The 20,388-nt window shown below is 42.6% G+C and overlaps 2 protein-coding genes across 3 annotated transcripts in view; one reads left to right on the forward strand and one right to left on the reverse strand.

Annotated features, from left to right (window-relative positions):
- LOC102789482 (methylglutaconyl-CoA hydratase, mitochondrial-like) overlaps positions 1-20,388 on the reverse strand; it is a 674,272-nt gene that overhangs the window by 194,621 nt on the left and 459,263 nt on the right. The gene's annotated exons all lie outside the window — the stretch shown is intronic.
- On the forward strand, positions 10,046-18,879 carry LOC148103176 (uncharacterized). The gene is made up of 8 exons (XM_087838548.1): positions 10,046-10,144; positions 10,990-11,340; positions 15,124-15,456; positions 15,547-15,645; positions 17,243-17,569; positions 17,686-18,018; positions 18,135-18,461; positions 18,563-18,879. Exons 1-8 carry the CDS (start codon positions 10,108-10,110, stop codon positions 18,718-18,720), a joined length of 1,965 nt encoding a protein of 654 aa, XP_087694674.1. The 5' UTR covers positions 10,046-10,107; the 3' UTR covers positions 18,721-18,879.

Raw genomic sequence — 20,388 nt, forward strand, 5'->3', positions numbered from 1 at the left:
GGGTGGTTCCCTATTTTTTTTTTGCTGGGAGTTTGCAACCCTATTAGTTAGGTTGCTTAATATTTCTGCTAAGTGCTCTTTAAAATACCAGAATAGGGAGGATGGAGTAGGTTTAAGTTTATTAGATTGATCAGTATTGCTGAACTATGAAATACTTTGTTGTATTTTTTACATACAGGTATAACAGAATAGCTTTAGTGTTGTTGTTTATTTAAACTTGAGTATGAACTTATACAAAATGCAGCAAGATATTAAAAACCAGTTTTATTGATTAAAAAACACATTATATCGGATTCATATCGGTATCGGCAGATATCAAAATTTATGATATCGATATCGTATCGGACATAAAAAAGTGGTATCGTGCCATCTCTAGTTTTTATGGCTCACATTTTTTAAATCCCGGTAGCTCTGCAACCACATAAGCTAGCGCAATAATTTTTTTTGCATATGAAACCGGAGGAGTTGTACTTACATCTTATGCCATCAGCTTGTCCTCGGTCACAGTTTCCTTCCACATATAGCTTTGCAAAAACTGCATAAAAAGCACTTGCAGCAACAAAAACATAATATTCCAGAAACACGCTTTGCCGATCCGATCAGCTGTTCATAACACTTCCTACATTGGATTAGACGTTAGCGCGAACTATCGCATGTCTGCCATGACCTGCCCGAAACCGGAAGTGACGTCATTTTCGCGGAAAATGTAGTTTTTTACCGTCCGGGCCTCATGAGCCTATACTGGTTTTTTTAAAAGTTATGTTTGACTTTATGACTTTCTGTGTCGTTTCTGGGATGCTTAGGACTCATATTGCACTGCTGGAAATAGTTTATTTTGATGCATATGCTGCTTTTTTGCAAATTTGCATTATATTAATTATTTTCGTTTTTCCTGCAGTGTATAAAAATTGGTGTATTTCAAAAATAAAACTATGAAGACACTCAAAATAAATTTCCTGTGGTGGGAAACTATTTTGTGCAACTTTTTTGTATTTACAGTTTTGAGGGATAAACCTCTTAAATTTCTCTAACTAGAAATATATGTTTAAAAAACAAAAACGATTTTCAATTTTTTTGTAGTTTATTGCACTTTTTTGCACTTTATGTAATTACTATGCACTTAATTCATACATATTATTAAAATATGGGCTATAATGGTTGTACTGATGTATAGCAACTTGAAATGCTCCCAAAAATGGCTCCACAGCATGTAAACATATAATATAATATAATATAAGCTCTGGTGGACTTGGTTCTATGGTAGGTCTTAAAGGGTTAAAGTGTTCCAGCTCTAATGTACAGCTGTCATATTAGAAATAGAAGCAGCTCTGATTTTAGTGCTCAAAGAAATCTATGAAGTTATGAATTCACACATGAACAGTTTTCTGCAGCGTTCCTCTCGGCCTTATTTGCAGCTCCACTCTTGTTTTTGCTCTAATAATTATTTCTCTCCATGAGCTGTTTCTCTGACTGAAGGAGGCGCCACTCCATCGCTTCATTTAGTGCAGAACAAGAGTCACATGATGCTGCTCTGTAAACACCAATAACACTTTGTACAGCTCATGTTGTGTTTGTTGTCCTCTCAGTCTGTCATGTGGAGGTGGAGGAGGGGGCGGAGTCTGTCCAGCTGCCCTTCAGAACCACACAAAACCTGCCTGAAGATGCTGAAGTGAGGTGGGAATGCTATGAACCTGAATACAGGAAGGTCCACGTGTATAAAAACGGCTCTGACCAGCCTGGAGAACAGGAAGATATTTACAGAGACCGAACGAAGATGAATGAAGACCTGCTGAAAACTGGAGACCTCAGTCTGACCTTGAAATACCCCACAGAGAGAGACAGTGGGAAATACATCTGTGGAGTCAGGAGGAAAGGACCATTTAGATATAAAACTGTGCATCTCAAAGTCAAAGGTTTGTTTGTCTATGTGTGTATGTGTGTGTGTGTGTGTGTGTGTGTGTCTCTGACTGTCTTGTGTCTCCTCTGCAGGGAGAGTTCAGGTCCAGGATCAAACAGGGGACATCAGGAACAGAAGCAGCTCCATTGATCCGACTCCTCTGATGGCTGATCAATCAGTTTGATCTGTGTGTTCTTTGATTATTGATCAGTGATGTCAGAGTGGAGTCAGTGTGATGTTGTTGTTGTGTGTTTGAGACTTTTAGTGTCCATGAAGGTCTCTGCTGCCGTAGATCCTCTGAACTGTGACAGAGGTCTCACTCTGGAGGAAACTCTCAGCACTTTCCAGCAGCTCCTCCATCATGGAGGACGTTCCCTCACTGTAACAGGTGGAGGAGAGAGGAGAGGAAGCACAGGTGGATCCTCTGAGGAAGAGGAGCGTTCCTACAAACCACATGATCACATGACCAGAGGACAAGCATGTGCAGAAACACATTAAAGTCAGCCTGTAAACTCATCGTGAGTTTTTCTGCTGTAAATGGAGCCGTGTTATGTTTTCTTTAGAACAAAGGAGAGCACAGTAAGGATCAGATTTGAAAAATTATCACAGGACTGAGACGAACAAATGAGAACTGATGTAGTTATTTTGGACTTCCTGGTGTTGACTCTGACTGAGGTGATGTTTCACAGAACCGAGTAGGCACTAACAGTTTCTGTGTCCTTGATGGAGCTTTCTCATCTTTTCAACATCTCTGCTTTACATAATCAGGAGTCTGAGTCGGCACATCCTCGGTGCAGGTGTGAAGAAGGAAACCTCACAGACAAAATGATGTAAATGTAAAAAAAGGTTTTGACAAAGCTTTAAAACCTATGTTTGCATTAAAAGTGGGAACTAGCACTAGACATGAGGCTGATTAAGCAGTTCCTGGATGCTGTTCAGTGCCCACCCTAAGGAACATTTTTTTAGCTAAAGATTTAATTTGTTGCTTTTATAAAAAGCTATTCTTGATAATCCCGTATTGTATAACTAACCTGTTGTTACATCATGTGAGGCAGTGAGAGTGGTATTTTTCCTGTGGCTGTGTGTCCTTGCTTCCCGATTGATGGCGTGGATTTTATAATGGGCAATGACATTGCAGGTGGGAAGGTTTATCCTACCCCAGAGGTCACAAAGACTCCTGACCCAAGGCCTTTGTCAGATGCTTTAAGCCGGCAGCACCCGGATGTATTTCCTGTAGGTGTTCTCACCCGGTCACACGCCCATCGGCAGGGAGAAGTGGTTGACTTGTCAGAGTCAGTGGTCGGCTCTATTTTGGAAAAGGATGTGATGCCCTCCGAGGAGGGGGTGGGTCCTGATGCCAAGGAACTGGCTCAAGAAGTAGCTGAGCCTGCTCCTAAACCCGCAGCCCCCCCTCTCCTCCCACGGGAGGCCCTTATTATCGCTCAGAAAGAGGACCCGTCGTTAGCTAAATATTTTGCTGCCATAGATGAGTGTGATGGTCCGACAGGAGACCGGAAGCAGACGTTTTTTGTTTGTGATGGATTGTTAATGCGCAGGTGGACCTCAAAGCCAGGGGAGGACTGGAGTGTAGTCCAACAGATAGTGGTCGTGGCTAGTTTGCGTCAGCATGTGCTACAATTAGCCCATGATCATTCATGCCCAAATTCCCATGACATTTGGGGATAACTAAAAGATATGACCGTATTCTGCAGCACTTCTTCTGGCCGGCAATGAAGGAAGATGTTGCAAAGTATTGTAATACTTGTCACACGTGTCAACTGGTGGGCAAACCACACCAAACTGTGCCCCCCGCCCCACTATGTCCAATACCTGTTGTTGGTGAGCCATTTGAACACGTTTTGGTCCATTGTGTTGGTCCGTTGCCAAGAACATGGGCAGGTAATCACTTTTTATTGACCATAATGTGCTTGTCCACGCGGTTCCCCAAAGCAATTCCTCTGCGGAGGATCACCACTGCAAACGTTACTAAGCCGCTAATCTAATTTTTTACCACCTTTGGTCTCCCAAAAACAGTGCAAACAGACCAGGGAACTAACTTCTTATCCCCAGCATTTAAACAGACTTTAATCTCCCTTGGCATTTCTCATTCCGTGTCCAGTGCTTACCACCCAGAGTCGCAGGGTGCACTTGAGCGTTGGCACCAAACACTTAAGGCCATGCTGAAAAAGTACTGCCATGATACGGGCAGAAGTTGGGATGAGGGTGTCCCCTTTGTGCTGTTTGCGATACGCAATGCTAAGCAGGAGTCCTTAGGGTTCAGCCCAGCTACCCTTGTGTTTGGCCGCGATGTGCGGGGCCCGCTAAAGATGCTGAAAGAGAGGTTCCTTAGCGGGGGTGTTCCAAAAACTGACGTGGCAGAATTTGTGAAGATGTGTAGGGATCGATGGCAACATGCTACCACACTAGCAAAAGAGGCCCTGTGTACATCCCAGGCAAGCATGAAGAAATGGTATGACAGGAATGCTGTGAAAAGACATTTTCAGCCTGGAGAGAAAGTCCTAGTGTTGCTGCCAGTCCCCTGTTCTGCCCTTTCGGCCCGTTTTGCGGGACCGTATGTTATAGTTAGGAAGGTTTCCGAGACAGATTATGTCCTCAGTACCCCAGAACGCAGGAGGAAATCTCGCCTGTGCCGCATCAACATGCTGAAACCCTACCATGATAGGGAAACCCATGAGACTGTTGCCAGCGCAGCAACCCCCAGTTCTGTCTCTGCTGCCGTGCTGAGCGTAGAGGCCAGTGCTGATGACAATCTGCATATGCTTTCTGAGGGACAACAGTGTGGGCGGTTGGCAAATTCAGCATACTTAGCCGAGGTAACAGCCCACTTGTCTCATCTGTCCCCTTCACAGTGCAAAGATGTGCTTAGCCTGCTGCACTCCTACCGTTCTCTCTTTGGTGATGTGCCCTCGCGTACTAGTGTTTGTGAACATGATATCAATGTTGGTGATGCAACCCCAATCAAACAGCACGCGTACCGCTGCCCCATGGGAAAGCGCGAGGTGATGAAGAAGGAAGTCAGTTACTTAGTAGAGAACGGTTTGGCACAACCGAGCCACAGCCCTCGGAGCTCCCCGTCTTTGCTTACGCCCAAGTCTGATGGCACCCCACGTTTCTGCACCGACTACCAGAAGGGTAAATGCAGTGACTGTCTCCGATTCTTTTCCACTTCCTCGTATGGAGGATTGCATTGACAATATAGGTCCTGCTAAATTCATTTCCAAACTGGACCTTCTTAAAGGGTATTGGCAGGTGCCTTTGACCCGCAGAGCCTCTGACATTTCTGCATTTGTCACACCGGACCATTTCATGCAGTACACTGTGATGGCGTTTGGCATGAAAAATGCTCCAGCCACATTCCAGCGTTTAATGCAGCTAGTGTTGGGGGATGTGCCTCGGTGTAATGTGTACTTGGATGATGTAGTGATATACACGGACACATGGGAAGAGCATGTGCCTACCCTAAGATGAGTGTTCCAGTGGTTGGCCGAAGCCTCGTTAACTCTAAATCTCGCTAAGTGCGAGTTTGCCAAAGCGACAGTCACGTACCTGGGAAAGCAGGTGGGTTTCGGGCAGGTTCGCCCGATAGAGGCAAAAGTCGAGGCTGTCCTCAGCTACCTGGCCCCAACCACTAGGCGGGAGCTAAAGCGGTTCTTGGGCATGACTGGATACTATCGCTGTTTTTGTAAGAACTTTGCGGTAGTTGTGGCCCCTTTGACAAAGCTATGTTGCCCCAAAATCCCTTTTGAGTGGTCAGGGGAATGCCAGCATGCATTTGAGGCTGCAAAATCTCTCCTTTGCAGTCCCTGGTTCTGGCAGCCCCCAACTTTTCTCAGCCTTTCAAACTGGAAGTTGACGCCAGTGCCACCGGAGTTGGTGCGGTTCTGTTATAGGATGACGCAGAGGGTGTGTGTCACCCAGTCTGCTACTATTCTGTAAAGTTCAAGTGCCACCAGCTAAACTATTCCACCATAGAAAAAGAAGCTCTGGCGCTGCTGATGGCCTTGCAGCACTTCACTGTGTATGTGGGCTCTAGCTCCTTTCCAGTAACGGTGTATACAGATCACAATCCCCTTACATTCCTCCAAAGTATGTACAACCACAACCAGCGACTCATGCACTGGGCATTGCTGGTGCAGGATTATGATCTGGTTATCCAACACAAGAAAGGGACTGAGAATCTGGTGGCTGATGCACTCTCGCGCAGCGCATAGTGATGCGTTTGTTCTGTGTTTCGTATAGTGTGAATGTAAGGGGGGGGGGGATGTTACATCCTATGAGGCTGTGGGAGTGTGTGGGCATGGTGTTGTCCTCTCCCTCTCCTCCTCCTTCTTTATTGCCCCACCCCTTGTTTCTCTCTGCCCCTGCCTTCTCCTTTAGGACACACCTGCTGCTCATTTGCCCTCGTTGACCACCAATTACCCTCAGAGGTCATATAAGCTGGAGGAGAGCAGTGTGGAGGTGGGAGAGGCGTCTGGATTTCCTCTGTGTTGGTCAGTGTGTAATTCTGGTCTAGGTGTGGAAAAGGCCTGCTGCATGTGTGTGACCAGCCCCACCGTGCGTGGCTTGTTGTGAGTAGCTCAACTGGGCAGTGGTTTTGCTTAAGTGACGATGTTTGCTTAAGTGACGGCGGCCTCCATTATTTGGTTTGACCTGCCTGGTTATTTCTAATAGCAGCGTTGCTGTCTTTTTCTGTTGAAGCCTTATAGTTGTTTTCTTTGTTGAAGTGGTCACCATCTCGTTGGGTTGACCTGTCTGATTTATCATTAAAGGAGCGGTGCTGTCTCTTTCTGTTGTTACTGTTTATATGATTATTGGATTAATTGATTATAATAAAGATTTATTTCGTGTTAAACACCTCTGTCTGGCATCCTTTTCATTTCAAACTGGATCCGACTGTTACTGTCCCCCACCCTCTTTGCCTAGCTTTCATGTGGGGACGTAACACCTGTTGAATGGAATAAAGTCTGTTCCTTCAAATATATGTTCCAAGTATTCCTTTACAACTCCAATCTGAGAAGTTTTTCCAGCTGTGTGTATGTTTGCATGCAATTTCTGGCAGTCATTTTTAGAAACTCCCAGCATGCTGTCGGAGATTTAATATTGCACAGTGCCTGTTATATCCAGCCAGGGCTCATAGAAGATGTTTTAACCATCTGGAGATACTTGTAGACTTTTAATTCATTTGAAAGCCTGATGCTTAGCCTTGTCCACCCCAGCTGTAAAACTCAGAAACCAGTCTTACTTGTTATCATCTATCGTCCACCTGGGCCTTACACAGAGTTTCTGTCTGATTTCTCAGACTTTATATCTAATTTAGTTCTGAGCTCAGATAAAATAATTATTGTGGGTGATTTTAACATCCATGTAGATGCTAAAAATGACAGCCTCAACATGGCATTTAATCTGTTATTAGACTCAATTGGCTTCTCTCAAAATGTAACAGAACCCACCCACCACTTTAATCACACTCTAGATCTTATGTTAACATATGGCATAGAAACTGAACATTTAACAGTGTTTCCTGAAAACCCTCTCCTGTCTGATCATTTCCTGATTACATTTACAATAATTGATTACACAACAGTGGAGAGTAGACTTTATCACAGTAGATGTCTTTCTAAAAGCGCTGTAACTAAGTTTAAGAATATAATCCACCCACTGTTATCATCTTCAATGCCCTGTACCAACATAGAGCAGAGCAGCTATCTGAACGCTACTCCAACAGAGGTCAATTATCTTGTTAATAATTTTACCACCTCACTACGTACGACTCTGGATACTAGTGATGGTGAGATGAAGCCTCATGATGAACTGAGGCTTTCCACCCAATTGGTCGACTCATGGTTCGAAGCATTGTGATGATTCATTTGCTCTGCGCCATCAAGTGGACAATTCAAGTGAAGCGGGCTCTGTGATTATAATGATGTGTAAACCTCTAAACTGAATAAATAAATTGTTTTCATGGTTATTTATCCCGAATATTGTCTCAGTATGTGTGATACAAAAGAGAAAGTGGAAACTATCAGGATTTTGGTATGATTGTGTAACTGTTAGCCTCAGACAGTCAGTCAATAGTATAATTCAGATCATAGATCAGTACATTTGCATATTTTTATAACTATAAAAAGAAAGCTGACACTTTCGAGACTTTATCTAAGGTGTAAGCATCACAGCAGATGCATTTGTGTCAACATAGCTGAGGCTAAAACAGAAAAACGATTTTATAAAAATATTCAGCAGTAGATCAAAACCGAAAGAAAACCATTAATCAACAAATGAACATTACCTGATGCTGCTGAATTGAAGCAGAGCAAATTACAGAGGTTTTATTAGAGACACATCTTAGCGTTTTGCAATTTTGCATAACGTTAAAAAGTTTAAATTATTTTAATAGCCTATTGAACGGCAGAAATTATGTTTTCTTTTCGGAAGTATTTAAAAGGGAAATTCATGACGATGTTTATGTGAAGCGTAGTTTGGATCTCCTTTTGCTGCTGGTTCGGTCAATATTGTTTGAAGAGAAATAAAACCTGTAGCTTCAGAATCAGCGCAAAAAACGCGCAAACACGAAGCACGGACCCGCCGACGGATTAGAATCAGCGAGCTGTCTGCTTTCAGCCCTGACCGTGTCCGTGCTGTCTGGTGAGAAAGGCGACAAAGGCTGATTCTGATGCGTCAGCGGGTCCGCGCTTTGTGTTTACGTCTTTGTGCAGAATCGGTGTACCTGCTATCATTTACTGTTTTAGCTGTTTGGTGGTTGTTGAAATGTAGTAATATTTATATTAAAAATCGATTCAGGATTTTAATGAATCGATATCACGCCATCCAAGCTAGAATTTTAATCGATAATCAAAACCCGCTAGTACCTGTGTCATCATGCTTATGTACATCTGGATAATGACACAAACTAGTGTTTGGTGCTTCACTTTTTAACAAACTAAAAGACAGAAATCAGATTATAGGATCTGTAGTGTTGTTTATTTATATTATGGTGCTTATCATTTGTGATATTTATTACTGTGTGCATACTTTATTAGGAGAGATAAAATAAAATAAAAATCTCTTCCTTGCTGGTTCCATCGAAGAAGAAATGCTCAAGTAACTATGTAACACGTACGTAATCCAATTCCACAACACAGTGTGATGGGAAATCAGCTGTGTTTTTCTGCCCATTTTATTTCGAATCTGGCGCGAACCGGTGAACCAGTCCCTGAATCAGTCACGTGTTACGGACTGTCCGCGAGGCCTCGAACGTCACTGCATACGTAATCAAAGCAAGCCTCGATAAGCGCTTCACAAAAATGCCCCCGAGATTACCCGACACACGATTCGACGCTTCGACACACAGGACACATCACTACTGGATACTGTAGCTCCGGTGAAAATAAGACCTCAAATCAGAAGTACCTGCCTCCGTGGTATAATTCTCAAACATGTAACCTAAAGCAGATTAAGCTGGAGAGGAAATGGCGTGTCACAAATTTAGAGGATCATCATTTTTTTGATGACTGTGGCAGCAGTCATGTGGTTTTAGTGAAGGACCCAAAGTCTGGCAAAAGCTGTGATTTGAGTGAGCTTTATTTATTATTATTGTGTTATTATTATTATTATTATCATTATTATTAATAATAATAATAATAATAAATTTACCAGCAATCCAAAATACACACATGTATTTATTAGAATTGAATATAAAGATTGTCGTTATTCACTTTTCTTTTTCGTTTTTCTATCTATTTTTTGTTTACTTTTACAAAAGTAAAAGAAGTAACAAACAAAGTTATGTCTTTGGAATATGACAAGTGAGTCAAACAGTACATCCTCGCTGCAGGTGTGAAGAAGGAAACCTCAGAAAACGATGTAAATGTATGAAAATGTTTTGACAAAGCTTAAAATCCTAGTGTCGGTTTTGTAAAATTTTAAGTTTAATTTCTACATTTAAATTCTAAATGACAGCAGAAAATTAATCCCTCAGGGCAGCAACCACATGTTACTAGAAGCAGTAACGCTTCTAATAACATGTTGTTTCTCCTCTGAGTTTAATTGTGAAAGTAAAAAAAAGAACAAAAAAGAGTTTTATTTTGAAAAATCTGCAGGAAATTATCAGTGTTCCTCTGTCTAACTTAAGAGGACCAAACTTTTAGTGCAGCAGCAGCTGCGTGTTGTTGTTATCAGGACTTTAACTGGAGATGAAGATGTTGCTGCCACTCTTGCTCCTCGTACTCGGTAAGAGCGCTCTTTGAATGCAAACACAACGACACAGCTGTTTGTGCTTTTAGACAACATAAAGTCTGTAACATGAGTTTACTGAATGTAAACTGACTCTACTTGACTTTATTCCTTATAACCCCCTCTGGGACTTCATGCAGGGCGCTCACAGGGTTACAGCTGAGTTCATATCTGTTTAAGACGAACTATCTGTGTGTTCCAGACGTCTCTGTTTCTTACTGATAGAACCACAAACCTGCCAGAAAGTAGTGACGTTTGACAAGATTAACGACTATGGCAAAATAAAAAGAAGAAAAAAAACTTGTCCAATGATACAGATGAAAATTGGTTGTGTTGCCAGTTGTGTGTAACATTGTCAGTGGTGACACTTTTCTATGTTGTAACACTAAGATGTCTATTTGCTAATAAACTGTTTGGTGTGTGTGTCTGTGTGTGTGTCACTGTGTTTCTGCCTCATTTGATGTTGTTGCATGGTGAGGTTATTTGTTAAAAATGAATGGACTGCGGTGTCGTTGTTGGCCCTGCAGGGCTCAGATCTGCTTGTATCTGTGTTCATTTTCAACCAAATGTAGATATAAATAAGAGATGGTTTCCTCCCTTTTTCTCATTGTTGTTCAGTCATCCATCAGTTTTCTTTAACATCTTTGATGTCCTTTCAGTGTTTGTTGGATAGGAAGAATCCATGTTTGAATACTTTTCATAAAACATGGCTGAGAGTGACGTTACATATTCTGCAACTTTCTGAAACCACTTTATATTCGACTTTATATCAACCCAAGGAAAACATCCACTGCATACACATAATAAGTGTTTTTGTTGTGTGTGCTTGTGTCTCCTTCCAGTTTCCCAGCATGCCCTGGCTCCGGTAGTGGAGGTGTATGAGGGGGAAAAATCTGTCCTGTTGCATTTCAAGTACTCAGGTTTTATACCTGAGGAAAATCCCACAGTGCTGTGGACTCGCGATGATCTCAACCCCAAAGCTGTCCACCTACGACGAGAGGAAACAGATGATCTTAAAGGGCAAAACCAGCGTTACAGAGGGCGCACATCAATGAGGCCTGATGCTCTGGACACTTTAGACTTCAGCCTCACTCTGAGAAAACCCCAAATGACTGATAGTGGCAACTACACCTGCTCCATCGGAAATGAAAGGGCAGAACTGAAACTGACCGACATACAGCTGCATGTCAAAGGTAAGAAACCCAAGCAAACAAAAGAAAAATAACACCTTCTATAATTACAAGTCAAAGATCACATGTCAAACTAAAGGTTGATAGAAAAGGAATTTCTTTTGCTGGAAAATGGAAAATGGCATTAACATTTTCCAGATACAACCAGTCTGCAAACATCAAAATCTCACAGGTAGATTTTTTGGTGTTTCTATTAAATCTGGATCATTTGATTCAGAAGGTTTTACATCCTGTATACGCAAGAAAACCTGCAGCTCACAGGTCTAATAGAGACTGATGTACAACATGTAACAGAGGATGTCATTTTAAGAAGATAACCTTGTCCTCTGGAACTATGAATGACAGGATGATAAAGTGCTGCCAGCTGTTCTTTATTCCAGAAGAATCCACTTCCAATCAAGTAGCTTTCATTTATTCAATTATTGAACAGGAAGCAGGGTTATGCATTCATAATGTGAGTGTGGAGGTAGTGTGGTAAGGGGGTGTTATACAAGGGCCAACATGAGAAATTAGTGATGCTCCCTTAACGGCCTTAAGCTGCCACTTGTGGCACGTCTGGAGGAAAGGCAGATAATTTTGAATGTTGTGGATCCAAAACTTGGCACCGCCTCCATCTATGATGGCCCAGGAGCTCCGTTTCTGGGTAGATGACCTGCCACATACCAGCATCAGGCCGCCACATCAACAACATGTTGGGAGTGATTGAATCAAAATCAGCTACGTTTGAGGGGACATAAGCATAACCAGGGGCTTGGAGGTGACGATGCCCTCTACTTTGCTGAGTATGGTCCTAAAGACTTCTTCAGTGACATGCTCCGAGATGGTGTAGAGCTGATTTGATGGAACAAATCTCCCGTTCCCATGAGCCACCGTGTGGAGCGTATGGAGGGTTGAAATGGAGATGCTGGCTGGCCAACTGTTTTCAGAGCAGGGCCGAGATGCGATCCTTGACATGACGATGAACACCAGGTGCTGCCATCTGTACTGTGTATGTACCACATGTAGTGAAATGTATATAAAATTTGAATAGACACTGAGGAGTGGAGGCCTACTGTAGGAGAGCTTTGGCTGGACCCTGCAGAATCCAACCAAATCAGTACAGTACAGCTGGTCCTCTTCATGGATCCAGACGTGCAGGCTCCACTGGAGTCAGGGAATGTGGGTAATCATATTCGTGTCTCTATCTTTATTTACACACGTTCTGTTGCTTCTCAAGACTATTTTTATGGATTTCATAGTGTCCAGTTTAGTTACCATTTTAAACAAAAAGAGAGAATCATGATATTTATAATAATAATAATAATAATAATACATTTTATTCATGAGTGCCTTTCAAGTCACCCAAGGACACTTTACAATAGGTTAAAACACTGAGTAAAACAATGGCAGAATAAGAACAATAAAACAAAAGCACAAGATAAAATTAACAAACAGTGGATTCACAGTGAATATGCAGATTTGAACAGATGGGTTTTGAGTTGGGATTTAAACTGTGGGAGAGAACCAATGTTTCTTATTTCTGGGGGCAGAGAGCTCCACAGCCTGGGAGCAGAGCAGCTGAAAGCTCTGCTTCCCATGGTGGTGAGGCGGAAGGAAGGTACAGCAAGCTGGATAGAAGAAGAAGATCGAAGTGAACGGGCAGAACAGGTAGTGGTTAACAGGTCAGAAAGGTAAGCAGGAGCGAGGTTATGAATGGCCTTGAAGGTGAGCAGAAGAAGTTTGAATATTATCCGGAGTTTCACAGGGAGCCAGTGAAGTTCCTGAAGGACAGGTGATGTGGTGGTAGGAGGGGGTTCTGGTGATAATGCGAGCAGCAGAGTTCTGAACCAGTTGAAGCTTGTAGAGGGATTTTTGGGGGAGACCATGCAAAAGAGAATTGCAGTAGTCAATACGGGAGGTAACAAGACTGTGGACAAGAATGGACGTAGACTGGGTAGAAAGAGAAGGAAGCAATCTGTTAATGTTACGTAGATGGAAGTAGGCAGAACAGTTGAGATTACTGATGTGAGATTTATAGGAAAGTGAACTGTCTAGGATGACACCAAGGCTCTTAACCTGAGGAGATGGGAAAACTGTGGAGTTATCGATGGTGAGTGAGAAATGGTTCGCCTTCAAAAGGTTGGATTTGGTGCCAATAAGGAGGATCTCAGAAAATTAGGGGTAAACCAGGATTTTAACTCTGATAGACATTCTGAAAGGGAGGAAGGTGGGAGGGAGGAATCAGGTTTGCAAGAGAGATATAACTGGGTGTCATCAGCAAAACAGTGAAACTGAAGATCAAATTTGCGGAAAATGGTAACTAGAGGGAGGATGTATATTATGAAGAGAAGAGGGCCTAACACTGAGCCTTGGGGTACACCAGAGGTGACGGGGAATAGACGAGAGCGGAATGATCTTAGTTGAATAAACTGGGAACGGTCGAGGAGATATGATTGAAACCAGGCGAGGGGTGTGTCAGAGATGCCGAGAGAGGAAAGTCTGCTTAGAAGTACAGAGTGAGAAATGGTGTCGAAGGCTGAGCTCAGATCTAAAAGGACGAATGGACGAGAATGGTGAGAAGACCAGAGTCCGCTCCAATTAGAAGATCGTTAGTGACTTTAAGTAAAGCAGTTTCTGTACTGTGACATGAACGAAAACCAGATTGAAATCTCTCGTAGATGTTATTATTAAGCAGGTGTAAATGAAGTTGAGCTGCAACCACTTTTTCGAGTATCTTAGAAATGAAGGGTAAATTGGAAATGGGACGTAGGTTGTTAAAGTTGTTGGGATCTAAAGAAGGATTTTTCAGTATAGGAGTGACTAGAGCAGTCTTCAATAAGGAGGGAACGATACCGGTGGTGAGAGAAGAGTGGATGATAGCAGAGATGAGTGGGAGTAAAGAAGAGAGGCAGGAATTCACAAGCCCCGTGGGCATGGGGTCAAGATGACATGTGGCAGGCTTTGATTTACATATGAACTCGGAAATATCAGATAAATCAGGAAGATGAAAAGTGGAAAACGGCTCAAAAAGGAGAAAAGGTTCTGGAGAGGGAGTAGACACAACATTTGATCTGAGTTGCTGGTGGATGTTGTTGATTTTCGTAGTCCAGAACAGCATCAAGGAGTTGCAGGTTTCAGAGGGATAGAAGTGCGGTGGTAAAGTGTTGGGGGGTTGAATTCGTTTGTTGAGAACTGAAAACAGAGTCCTTGCATTACCCTCATAAGAACTGATAATACCAGAGTAGAAGCTTTGTTTGGCCTTGCTGATGGAGTCTTTATAGATTTTTAGATTTCTGAATCAACAGTTAAACCAGATTTCTTATATTTAGGCTCTAGCTGCCGAGCTTTGGCCTTCAGAGCTCGGAGGTCAGAAGTAAACCAGGGAGCAGAGCGAGCGAAGGAAACAGTGGGTTTTTACAGGAGCCAGAGAATCAAGGACAAAGCGTAGACAATTATTATAATATAACAACAAATCATCAGGAGTAGAATAGAAGTCTGGAATCTGAACATTGTCCAAACTGGTAGTGAGAATGTCCATATCAATGTTCTTGATGTTGCAGAACGAGATGAGACGGGTTGGCTTGGTAGAAGAGCAGCAGAGAGTGAGGTTAAATGAAAGGAGGAAGTGGTCAGTTATGGGGATTTCAGTAGCAGAAAGATTCATATTTATATATTATTAATATGTATTTTTACTGGTAGCAGAGTCAGAGTTCAGTAACACATGCTCAGATCATAGCACATCAGTTCTCTCTTTACCATGAGCATGGCTGCTGCTGCTTCTGATATTATGGTTCATTTTCCTCGTAGATCAGCAGGTGGAGGTGAAGGTGGAGGAAGGATCAGACTCTGTCATCCTGCCCTGCAAAACAACACCTGACCTGCCTGAAAAGGCCACAGTGGAGTGGACTCGCCCCAACCAAGAACTCACTATGGTCCATTTGTATGTAAACAGGAGTGACCACCTTAAGAACCAGGACGACCTTTACTGTGGTCGCGCAAAGATGAACAAAGACCTGCTGAGAACTGGAGACCTCAGTCTGACCCTGAAATACCCCACAGAGAGAGACAGTGGAGGATACATCTGCACCATCCACAGGGACAAAGACATCCTGAGACAGAAAGTAGTGCTGCAGGTCAAAGGTCAGACATGTAGAAAAACACCAGGTGTCAGTGCAGGAGATTGAGGTCAAGGTTCAACAGTCATGTTGATATTGTTTTGTTTCTCCACAGAACCATTTCCATCCTGGGCCACAGCTCTCCTGGTTCTCCTGGTTGTTCTTGGGGTTTCTGGAGGTCTTTTATTTTATTTCCGGCACTATTTCATGTCAGGTGAGTGTCTCCTACTACACTACCCATAATGCCGATGGTCAGCAGGTGTCCTCTGGTGGCTCCTTGACTGTGGCTCACACAAACTTGTTCCAGAAGCTGAAAGAGTTGAGAGTTACAAACAGCTGATACAGAGAGCTGAAGAGAAACTTCCAGGTTTGTTCCAGAAGTCAGAAAACCTCCTTCAGACTCAGTCATTGATCAGTGAAACAGCTCCACAACATGACTTTACTAAACAGTGTGTGTGCTTCACTGCATTGATCTGACACAGAGGCTGCATGTGTACAAGCTGTTCTTCTTCTGTGGTGGTAAACAGCAGCTGACATGGAAACATGTGCTGACAGTAAATGTTGCAGCAGCTTCAGTAAATGTTCCTCCTTGAGTTGTGCTCAGTCATGTGGTGGAGAGCTTCAGATGTTCAGACACATGAGATCTTCATGGTTTCTGTGCTGATGTGTGTGAGACATGGCCGACTGTGGAGGCTCAGTCTGTCTGTTCTTCTGCTCTTCATCCAACATGTCTGCAGCATTAGTAAGGTAGTGAGTGCTTAATTACTCATTTATAAAGTAATACTCATCCTTAGTGTTTAGTTTATAAATAGATAGATATAGATATAAATTGATATCAATATAAATATATAATCTTGATTAATAAGTCTGTTTTATACGTCTGATGAACAAAGTATTTAAAAGCACATTTGTTTGCTTTAATACATGTTTTGTTAATACTTATTTAATATTTCATATCATGGTTAATTCAGGCAGTTAATAGTTAATGTCTTTTGTTCTAGATGACCTAAAGTGAGAACTACTTTGGCTTTATAAAGAATGCTTAATGAAAATGAAAGTGTTTCAAGACTCCAACAAGTCTTTACAACAGAAAAGCACAAAGCACAAAGAGATACAGAACATACAAATATTAACTACCAGGTGCAAACATCACCCACCTGAGGTTCACAGAATATTCAGCTTGTGCGAGTGGATTAAACTAAGAAGATCAGCTGAGCAGTTGGAGCCTCAGGATAGCTTAACTTAAATATACTGAAGCCTCTTCATTTAAAATAAACACAGTTTTCACAAATCCATAGTGTTTATTTGACATAACTTCACAAACACCACCAACAGATACCATGTATCCATCATGTTAAACCCATAATGCAGGGAAATGTCTCTGGGAGGTTTCAGAGTTTAGGGTGTTTTAGTTCAGTCCTGATGTTCAGCTGTCCTCTGGTTTGTGCTCTGTTAGCTTTAGTCAGACATGTCAACATCCAGCCTGCTTCAGTTCCAAAGTGCTGCTGAATTAAATGAAATCGTGCTTTCACACAGGGGAACTCAGCTGAAATGAAGGAAGTAGTAAATAGTGTCCTCTTCATACACAATGAAAACTCTGAGAAGCTTCTTTGGGTCGAGGTGATCAGGTGGAGAGGTGGTTCTCCATCATCAAGGAGAATCCCAAATCAATGTGCATTTCCATGATATCTTAAAACCCCATCCTGTAAAACAGGGATGTTACTGTTCCTTCTGCTCTGATGTGCTTCTGTCCTTCAGCTTTATCTAAAACTCTGAAAACCTGCTGCTGTCTGTATTTGTTGTTCTTTCAGTTATTCCAGTGAAGGTGAAGGATGGGGAAAAGTCTGTCACGCTGCCCTTCAAAACCACAAAAAACCTGTCGGGGGAAATTCAAGTGATATGGGAACGTTACGAGCCATTCCAGAAGGCTCACGTGTTTACAAATGGCCCAAACCAATATGAAGAACAGCACGAGGTTTACAAAGACCGAACTGTGATGAATGAAAACGTCCTGAAATCTGGAGACCTCAGCCTGACCCTGAAATACCCCACAAATGCTGACAGTGGAGAGTACAAGTGTTTGGTCTGGAGGAAGGGAAACTTCATCAGAAAGAAAACTGTGCTGCTCAAAGTCAAAGGTTGGTTTGTCTGTACAGCTGTCATATTAGAAATAGAAGAAGCTCTGATTTTAGTGCCAAAATAAATCTATGAAGTTATGAATTCACAGCTCATGTTGTGTTTGTTGTCTTCTTAGTCTGTCAGGTGCAGTTTGAGGAGGGGGCGGAGTCTGTCCAGCTGCCCTTCATAACCACAGAAAACCTGCCTGAAGATGCTGAAGTGGAGTGGAAACACAAAGAGCCTGAACCATCACAGAATGTCAACGTGTATGAGAACGGCTTTGACCAGCATGAAGAACAGCACGAGGTTTACAGAGACCGAACTGTGATGAATGAAAAACCGCTGGAAACTGGAGACCTCAGTCTGACCCTGAACCAGCCCACAGAGAGAGACAGTGGAGAGTACAAGTGTTTGGTCTGGAGGAATGGAACCAACATCAGAAAGAAAACTGTGCTGCTCAAAGTCAAAGGTTGGTTTATCTGTACAGCTGTCATATTAGAAGTAGAAGAAGCTCTGATTTTGGTGCCAAAATAAATCTATGAAGTTATGAATTCACAGCTCATGTTGTGTTTGTTGTCTTCTTAGTCTGTCAGGTGGAGGTGGAGGAGGGGGCGGAGTCTGTCCAGCTGCCCTTCAAGACCACAAAACACCTGTCGGGGGAAGTTCAAGTGATATGGGAACGTTACCAGCCGTTCCAGAAGGCTCACGTGTTTACAAATGGCCCAAACCAATATGAAGAACAGCACAAGGTTTACAAAGACCGAACTGTGATGAATGAAAACGTCCTGAAATCTGGAGACCTCAGCCTGACCCTGAAATACCCCACAAATGCTGACAGTGGAGAGTACAAGTGTTTGGTCTGGAGGAATGGAACCAACATCAGAAAGAAAACCGTGAAGCTCAAAGTCAAAGGTTGGTTTGTCTGTAGAAGTAGAAGAACCTCTGATTTTGGTGCCAAATAAATCTATGAAGTTATGACTTCACAGCTCATGTTGTGTTTGTTGTCTTCTCAGTCTGTCAGGTGCACTTCTTGATGCGGGTGGAGTCTGTCCAGCTGTCCTTCATAACCACAGAAAACCTGCCTGAAGATGCTGAGGTGAGGTGGATACGTGAAGAATCAGGTCCATTAGTGATGGTCCATGTGTATAAGAAACCCTCAGACCAGCTCTGACCTTTGAACTTTTTCTGCATTTTGTGATTTGGCTGTTTCAGCATTGTAACACAGAAACGCGGATTCTATTTTAAGTCCAGTATCCTGTTGTTGGTGTTCAGATGTGGTGCAGCCCCCTCCACCCGTCCTGTTTCCTTATCAGGACCCCCCACCCCCCCCCCCCCCCCTTCACTTTAGTGCTCCAGTCAAAATTGATCAGTCGGCTCTTAAGTTAGCATAACAAACATTTTTCACCACCAAATACAGTTCAGTGGGTCGTCAGCATAGCTGGACTGGCCATCAGCCCACCGGGCAATGCCCGATGGGGATTTTTCGTTTTTATGGGCCGATGGGGTTATTTTTTGTTTTTTTTCCATAACAGTATAAACACTGAAAGGTGGTGGATTGGCCAGATGAAGGGACATGTGTAAAAATAACTCAGTGTTTTGGTGGTGGCTATTGTGGAGCTTCCACAGATTCAGTAACATTAGCAAGTGGTGGAGGCCAGCAGATGCAACACGCTGGCAGGTGGATGACGGAAAGGCAGAAGGAGCAGAGACCCGAGGCGGTGAACTGAACTTCAGGTAAGAAGTTATGACCTGCAGTCTATCTGGGTCAGATATAAACCAAGTTTAGGTGGAGTTTATTTTCGTTATGCTGACATTTTACAGTCAGTTACAATAACTCGTAATGCATACTAGCTAGCTGGGCGGGTGTTATGATGTTATTGATGTTGAGCTTGTTTTATCTTATTTTATTTATAAGGTTAGTTATTAGTTTCCAACCGTCCCGTAAAAAACGGAATCGTCTTGTATTCAGAGAAAATATTACGTGTTTCGTATTGAACTAAAAAGGAACAGAGTTTGTCCCGGGCTTCAGCTACAATGAAAAAGACACAAAGCTGCAGTTATTCTGTCTTTGCTGCACAGCTGCCTCTTCTTCTCTCATTCGCTCCCCTTCCTCTCCTGTTTCTACTTCAATCATGAAACTCAATGATCAGCTGATCGGCTTTTCTCTCTCGTTTGTTTATCGCCCACTTTGCGCCAGAACGGGGAAACCGGCTGAGGTCGGGCTAAACAACAGCAGCACGTTTAAGCTTGATCAGCTGTTGTTAGAATTGATTTAATATTAATTTCTAGTATCAGCAGATGTTTGCTGGAGCCACAGCTGTAAAAGCTGCTGGTCATGATGTGGGTTTGGATATGTGGTGAGAGGGAAACATGAAGATGAAACCAGGAGATGTCCTTACTGAATCATCAGAGCTGAACAGGTGATGGAGAAACAGGTTTACCTTTTAGGTGACATGAATGAGTTGAAGGAAAGTTATGAACTGTTTCTGAGAAATAACACCAGGATCCTTTTCTAAGTAGCTGACAGCTGGTAACTGTGCAGTGGCGGGTCTAGCAAAGTGTTGCCAGGGGGGCAGGTAGGGCATTAACAGGGAGAGGGGGGCACAAAGAAATACTTTTCTTTCTTATTCTCATTTAAAATTTCTCGCTTTTAACAAATAATTATCTGAATCTTACAACAAACGTTTTCATCTGATGTCAAATGTATAGAAATCCATTATTGTACATAGTATTTTTTTAGGGTCCCATCATAATTTCTTCAGAAGTAGCTAAGTACTGTATATGGTGCCAGTATTTTCCCACATTTTCTAGATACTGTACCACTACTGTGTGTAAAATG

Source organism: Neolamprologus brichardi, chromosome 3, assembly GCF_056152115.1.
Source record: "Neolamprologus brichardi isolate AB-2024 chromosome 3, ASM5615211v1, whole genome shotgun sequence".
In the NCBI taxonomy this organism is placed as follows: Eukaryota; Metazoa; Chordata; class Actinopteri; order Cichliformes; family Cichlidae; genus Neolamprologus; species Neolamprologus brichardi.

Coding starts and splice junctions, on each gene's coding strand:
- LOC148103176 (XM_087838548.1), top strand. CDS start 10,108: ATGAAGATGTTGCTGCCACTCTTGCTCCTCGTACTCG. Junction 11,341..15,123: donor CATACAGCTGCATGTCAAAG/GTAAGAAACCCA, acceptor TTTTCCTCGTAG/ATCAGCAGGTGGAGGTGAAG. Junction 17,570..17,685: donor TGTGCTGCTCAAAGTCAAAG/GTTGGTTTGTCT, acceptor TTGTCTTCTTAG/TCTGTCAGGTGCAGTTTGAG.